At 42.4% G+C, this 7949-nt stretch overlaps 1 protein-coding gene across 1 annotated transcript in view; it reads left to right on the forward strand.

The window, feature by feature from the left end:
* Window positions 1-472: 472 nt before the first annotated feature.
* The window catches only part of LOC108787279 (ubiquinol-cytochrome-c reductase complex assembly factor 2), a 15042-nt gene continuing 7565 nt past the window's right edge, over window positions 473-7949 (forward strand). Inside the window, exon 1 of the mRNA XM_018556781.1 lies at window positions 473-666. Coding sequence (XP_018412283.1) covers window positions 529-666 — 138 coding nt within the window. The 5' untranslated portion in view covers window positions 473-528. The remainder of the gene's footprint in view (window positions 667-7949) is intronic.

Raw genomic sequence — 7949 nt, forward strand, 5'->3', positions numbered from 1 at the left:
GGTAAAAGCACAATTCCATGTGATTCATGCACAGTACTGTGCAACGCACCGCTGCACCGTACTGTGCATTAATCACATGGAATCATGCTATTGAATCAAATCGTAATATAAAATATTTGATATATTCAGACTACTTTTTTATTTATGGGGGAATTATGTAAATGTTCTTTCTCACAAACGTTTATATAGTTATTCCATCATTAGAAAGACATGGTGTGACCGTGTTCATCTACAATGTACATGAGAACAGTGACATCTAGCCCTCCATCATCAGAGTCGCTGCAAGTAATGTCACCATCATCCTCCCCAACTCTGCGCTTTACAGACAAGCCACTGACACCTCTGCAATATTTATTACAGGCTTGGAGATCAAAACCCATCAATGTCATTCAAATCTGAAGACACGCCGCCACAGCGCCTAGCAACAGTACCCGCCCACTAGCCCTGAGATTCCATTGGTTACTCGGCTGACGGCGGTCACGCCCTTTGCCTGTGATTCGTTAGTGCGTCAATGTGACCGCAGACTAAATGGCGTCTTTAAGGTATCGCCGTTTTCTAAAACTATGCGAAGAATGGCCAGTGGATGAGACGAGGCGAGGACGGGATTTGGGAGCCTTCCTGAGGCAGCGGGTGGCTCAGGTATTCCGGGAAGGAGAGAATACGCAGGTAATTGGGGAGAAGCGCTGCAACTAGCTGGGTCTGGGGCCACGTGACTCTCAGCGGAAGGTAGGGGGCGGGCGAGAGCCGATAGTAGTCCATGTTGTTCCGGGCTGTCATTCAGGATAATGTGTGGAGAACGCTGTCTGTGTCATTTACGTAATTGCGAGTGGGGTGTTTTTCTTCTATTGAGCTGCTCATATGCTGGATGATGTTTGTACCTTATCAGAACATTCGCTAATGCCAGCAGAAACTAGACCAATGTTGTTTGACATTTTTATTCTTTTCTTACATTTGATCCTAGAATAAATGGAGTTTACCAAATGGAAACCACGCTGGCTATACACTATATATTCAGCCCAACATGCCGAACGAGCACCCATTCTATATTCAGCCCAACATGCCGAACGAGCACACTTTTGCTAGTTATAAATGGGACATAATAAACTATGCATCTACATTAACTTAAAGCTAAATTCCAGCCTTGCCCCAGTCTTGCATAGTAGTACAGGCTCTTCTCCAGCTTCATCTGGCTGGAGGACATTCAGCAACTTCTGGGCCTTTCCTCCCCTTCCAGGCTGTCCCTGGCCCTCCCCTTTCATTCATTGGATTTCAGTCCTTTGAATCATAAAGCCTCCGCATCACATGTGGACATTACATAGGGTGGTCTTCATGTAAAGACAGTCTTCCTTGGGACACCCACTTTTCTAGCACGACAGCAAACCCATTAAGGCATTTAGATATATATGATGTACAACCTCAAATTAATAAAAACAAGCCCTGGAGCTTGCACCTTCAAAAGTTGACCGTGATAGTCTCCACATTCCATCCTAATTGTTGCTGTTCCTGCATTTACATTTCAAAGCCTTCTTTAGACCTCTGAATGCTCTGAACTCTTGAACGCTATTGGGTCTCGTTCACACCTAGGCGTATTGCATATGCGCGTCTGTCACCGCGATTCGCGGTAAAAAAGTCGCGCGACAAACGCGCGTTTCCGAAGGCTACTTGGCTGTATCCCAATGGAAACGCGCAACAAAACGGCCCAAAGTAGTACCTGTACTTTTTCAGGCGTGGGCCGTTTTGTAGCGCGTTAGGGACGGGCGGAAATACGCCAAGGTGGGAACGAGACCTTTGAATACAATGGGATTTATATTTTTGAGCGTTTTGTAGAGCGTTCGTCGAGCGTAGAACGCGCTACAAAACGTTCAGGTGTGAACGAGGGCTAAGGCTTCATGCACACAGACTGATAAAGCATTGCTTTCAGATCTGTACGCCATTTTAGTTTTAATGTCTCATAATGCAGCTTTATAATATCCATGCACATTGTGATGTATAGATCCCTACTCTAGAGTAGCGTTCAGGGAGGTAAAAACAAATGCACCACGTCTGCGTTCAAAAGATGAGTATACTGGTGTCCATTTACAAGTGTACACATACATTTATTCTAGTGGTTGAGGATAAATATTCTAGCCACTAGAATATGTGTCTATGCTACATTGCATTACACATGTTTTTCACGCTGGAGCACGTGCCAGCCAATGGCAGCAAGATCTATTGCAGATAGATATAAGCATTTAATGTCACGTGTGTGTGTGAGCTCTAACGTGCAAATGCTGACACTTCTTCATCAAGTTAACCTACCTTCTCTCCCCTTCAACACTTTACTACTGGCCTATCACCATAATGGGCAGGAATTCTGTGCAAAACAAAGGCAGAGAGGGTAGTCGGGTTCTCTCCACACATATAAATGTAGACATTTGCACTTTGCATAATCTAAGGCTAAGTTTGTAGTGCTGCAGTCTGTTTAGTAGCATATTACCAGGTTTACTTTAAGATCGTGCTACTTCTATATTCTTGCGGAAATGTGTGGGTGCATAAGCTATAGTAGGTGAATAAAAGCTAAATATGATGAGCTTGCATGTGACAGCTGATAGAGAAATAAGAGTTAACAACCACTGTTCTCCAGCTGCTGACGCTGGGAGTGTACTTGGTCACATTTGACAAGAAAATATGACAAGTCGCACATGTTACAATCTAGTGTTGGCAACCAGAAAAATGAAAGAATTCTATATGTGGTCAGAACGTATGTCTCTGATCTCTCAAAGAAGCTCGACAGCAAGCTACTTAATGCAATGATGCGATATGTCACAGTAGCCCTCTCAGCCTTTCAGACTCACGCATTCGGTTAATATGTTTTCCTAAGCTGGGGCAGAATGAATTGTTTGGTAGCGCACTGATCAGATTCACGGCTTGTCCTGGGCATGAGATTTATAGTCCATTGCTTATTGTCAATGCTTGCATGGAAAAAGAAAGCAACATTTTTTTGAAGGCACAATTTTTCCTATGAATATATTTGTTTTTTTTCCCTTTTGTTAACCAGGTAAAGTTTTTAGCTTGTTGTAAAAGCCATGTGAGATTAGCAAGCTTATCGTCAGTGGCGGGATTGCTATGCAGGACACATCTGGGCACTGAAACACTCGTCCGCTTGTATGTGTAGCTCCCTTGTGGGCTGGATGAATGAGGCAACAATGGTAACTGCTTAGGCTGTGTTCACACCTGGGCGTTCCTAATAGGCGCGTTTTTGCCCTTGCGTTTGAAGCATGTTTTTCTGTGTGATGAAACGCGCGTTAGACGCTTGTTTTTTTAACCTCCCTGGCAGTATGATTTTTATTTTTTTTTTCCTCATCTATTTTTCGTTTTTTTTAACTTTTAAACTTGCCTCCGGTTCCGCCGCCCAGCGATGCGGACGCTCGCAAGGGACGAATGCCGGCAGCGGCCGGAGGACACAGCGGGGATCGCGGAGAAGGTAAGACCTACGCTGTATTCCCGAGTGTGGCTCGGGGTTACCGCTTTGGTACAGAAAATTAACCCCAAGCCACACTCGGGAATACCAATGGATACCCGCTGAAATCTGCCCCTACGCGCGAACAAGAACCCCAAGTACTTTTTCGCGCGTAGGGCGTTTTTCAGTGCGACAAATCGCGCTGAAATACGCCCAGGAGGGAACAATGCCAATAGGGATTAATAGGATTTCACTTCTTGAGCGTTTTTCAGCGCTGAAAAACGCTCGGGTGTGAACCCAACCTTAGATCAGTCGAATACTAGCAGAAATGGGATGGGTGCACATAGGCAGAGCAATACAAATGTCAATAAAAAAAACAAAGGCTTTTGTTACCTATATACAGTATTTGTAAATATATATAACGCCACACTGCCCCATCAAGGTACCTTTTATAAAGTATGGCCCCTACCTCAGAACTATCCAAGTTATCAGTTATGGAACACTAACACGGTTATGCAAAAAGGGTGAAGGGTTTGGAGAAGGTGGGAGAAGTGAACAATCTAGGACAACAAAGCTGAACTGGAAAGTGAGCTGAATTGGAGAATTTTTCCAAATCGGCTATTTTGTCCTAGATTGTTCCCTTCTCCTGTCTTCTCCAAACTCTTCACCCTTTAGTGAATAACCCTGTTAATAACTATGCCTAAATCCTGAGCTAGTTTCTGCTAGTTTTTAGATTGATCTTGTAATACCATTATTGTTTGGTTTGGTACAGAAACACTCTGGGGGCTTTCAGCTGCCATGACCAATTTTGGGTTTCCAGTGTGTTGCTATACCTTTTTTGAGGTGAGGACTGCCTGCTGGTAACCTGTCCTTAATTTATAATTAGGAAGAAAGTTAGGACTCTTAGCAAAATGTTGCACCTACTACTATAAGTGGGCATTAGTTTGGTAGGGAGGGTATGATTTACTGATCCACAACAAATGTGCAGGTCAGGAGTTCTCACTTAAGTTGTCACTTGCTATGGGATATCGATGCCAAAAGTTGTCCGAGAGCTAGCAATTCAGAAGATGTTTGTCCGTTGTCACTTTGCATTCCCTGTAAAACTTTTAATTTATCCTGCACACTAAAAATAAAACTTAAAGCTGATCTCTAACCTCTCAAAAAAGTGAAGCTGGTAGGTATGTGGGAATATAAAAATGTATAGACAGTATGTTCATATACTGTATATATAACTCCGTTGTCAAAGGATTTCTAATACTTTTTAGCCAGTGCAGTGATATAATGCCACTGTCAGAGCACAGCTTGGTCAAGGAAACACTCCCAGGTTGCTGATTAGACAGTGAAAGAGCAGCAACACACTGAGGAGATGACATCTCTGCCCAATCTCCCTCTCTCCTGCTGTCTGCGTGTTCCCTGACAGCACATGTTTATACTGCAGCACATGATTGCCTCCTACTGCGCCTGCCTTTCCCACTAACCGTACTAAAGTGGCTGAAATGATTACTAATTCAGGTACTTGCACTTTCTGCATTTGAAAAGGCTTCTCATGATTTTTATTGAATACATAATAAGATTGATTTTCTTTTGAATTTTTTTAAATTGCCAGATATTTTGATTTTAAAACTGTAATTCAAGTAAACTCCAGTGCGCTGTGGAAATATGCAGCATGACTGCATTTGTTCTCACCAAACCTTATAGTGTGAACAGGTCACATAGAAAACCATTGTTACTGTTACAGGCTTTCTTGATGGCCCATTAGCAGACTTGAAAGCTCTGTTACTTCTAGTGTAATGGTTAGCTAGTGTCTGCTCCCCACCTTCAGGTCATGACCCAAGTTGGCACAATAGGTGGTCTTACGTAGGATAAAATAGAGGGTTTGGGATTTCTGCCTAGATACACCCTGAGGCCTAAAAATAGTTAGAAATGCAACCTATTAAGACTGACCAGGCAGCAGTGTACTTCCAACAGGAAATTTGTATTGGTTCCTGTCATATTGCCCCATCAAAATGTGCTTACAGACATAAAATCAGTGTCCACCATGTTATCTGGTCATATTTGCTGCTGCGTTTTGGTGGAGGATACTGATCATATGGCTGCTATGGTGGGTTTGAAGTAAGAGCTGTATATATGGCCACAGTAAGGAGGTGGTTAACAACTTTAACTATACCTGGAGTAGAGGGAGATGTATATATGACTTGTATGTGCATGGGGGGAGAATTGTACACATGGCTGTTGTGGGTGGGGGACTGTGTATATAATTGCTGTTGCATTTGTGGGGTTCTCTAGGTATGACAGTTTTAGGGGACTGCATGCATCAAAACCACGTTGAGCCAAGATTTGTCCTGTCTTGGGTTAGAGTATGTGCCAGCAGATGTGGCAGCTGCATGTATAGCAGTAACATCCCTATAGGTCCTCTTTAAACTGGTTTTATCTATGGCCTTGCAAGAAGACATGTCCTTGGCTATTTCTGCAGTATGGGGTGTGTGTGTGTGTGTGTGTGTGTGTGTGTGTGTGTGTGTGTGTAAACATATATGTGTGTATAATGTCTAACAATGTATGCTATAAAATATATGTAACAATGCATGTTTCTTTCTTGTTCATTGAGGGACACGATTTCTCAGACTGTTGGATTATACTGCCATCTACTCTTGCAGGCAAAAGTATAACCCGACAGTCTAAGAATTCCTGCGTCCATCAATGGAGTCCAAGAGAAGGATTTTACGGCGAGTACAATAATCCTATTTTTCTGTGTACTACAAATACATTTTTTCCAGTGCTATGACCTATTTAGTGCTATGCCCAAAAGGTGTAAAGTAGAAATTCAAAACGTACAATCCAGAGAATCTCCCACAGCCCCGATCTTTTTGGATCTTCTGTGTTTCTATAGTATTGTTTTGCAGATGCAAAGTAGATACTAGGCATGGAAATGTGGCATACTTGAATGCAACACTTCCCATTCTGGAATATTTCTTGCACTTAAAGGAGAACTATGGTGCCAGGGCTTTTCCCCACAGTTCTCCTAAGGGTAACAGGAGGACACAAACTAGCGTCCTTCCGTCACCCTAAGCTCAGTATACTGCGAGCTACAGCTCGCGGTTTACGGAGACGTCGCAGACGGGACGGATCCCGACATTACTCTCGAGATCCACCCAGCTGCGGGATTGACAGTCACCTCTCTCTGCAGGGATAGATCGAGAATGAGCGAGCGACGGTATGTGTTCGCTCACTTCCCGATCTATTGAGCCGACGTGTGACAGTTTCATTGTCACAGGTCGTCTAGAACTAAGCAGGCCAGGCATGCTTTTGATGTGCTTTCCATGGCATGATTAATTGCACATACAGTATATTAATTTAACTGAATAGCATTATAACACTGGCTTCTAACTTTACTAGGCATATTAAATTTGCACTAATTGCTACATAAAATTTGGCAGGTGCTTGAGATCCCAATAGACATGAAAAATATATCTGCCTCATGAGTCCAATTCTTGAATACAATACTACAATCCTTGCTATAACATCAATATTCTGAATATGTCATGCAATGTCAGTGCAATCATCGCGATAACATTGTTATTATGAATATATCAGACAATATCGGATGGGAAAATCGGACAACCGTAGCATTTGCAGTCAGCAGTATCAGATTTTCATTGTTCATTATGAAAATGGAAGTGAAGAGCAGAAAATTGTTACCACAATCTGTTAATAACTTGCTGTGCTATGGCCTATAGTTGCAGTCACTGCTGCTAAGAGTGGCAAAAACAGTTATAAATCACAAGGAGTTAATTTTTTTCCCACCGTGCCAGTTGGTGTTGGATAAATGTGCTCATTCCAAAAAATGTCAAGTTAAAAAAGGAAAATTGTTATTCGTTCACTTGGGTGCACTTTATTTAATTCTACATTCAGTTGGAAGGCCTAAAAATATATGCACTGGAATTCATGGAGAATGCCATAGATACTCATTAGAAATCTGTCTCCTGTCCATGCAACAAATTGTGCACCTTGCAATAGGTTCATGTAACTGTCAGTAAGGTGTATATGGACCTCTTGCAGAATTGCCTCACACAGAATTTTGTCTACAACACAGTACTACAAGTGTGTACTGTTCTTTACCTCCTTTTCTTTCTTATCACCGATATGGCAGTATTTTTTGCATCCACAGCGCCGGAATGTAACACTGTTGCACATAAAAATTACCTGAATTTTTTGCACGTGCAGAAATGGCAAGTAAACTTGCACGGATTTTATGAATTTGGTGCAGGGCTTTCTTATACGGCCATAATGCCAGAAGTGTTGCAAATGCTTGATTGAAACCCACTTAGGGCTCTTTCAGACGCGCATTTAGAATTTACCGCACAATGAACGCTTATTAAGGCGCCTATAGCTTTAACAAGGCATTAGGCAGGCATTTGCTAGGCGTTAGGGAGGCATCAAAAGCGCTTGGAAAATGCCCTGCCTCAAAGAATAATGATAAATTGATAAAATATTGATTAAAAAAAAAATGTGA

This window comes from Nanorana parkeri, unplaced genomic scaffold, assembly GCF_000935625.1.
Source record: "Nanorana parkeri isolate BGI_ZX_2015 unplaced genomic scaffold, ASM93562v1 scaffold252, whole genome shotgun sequence".
Taxonomy (NCBI): Eukaryota; Metazoa; Chordata; class Amphibia; order Anura; family Dicroglossidae; genus Nanorana; species Nanorana parkeri.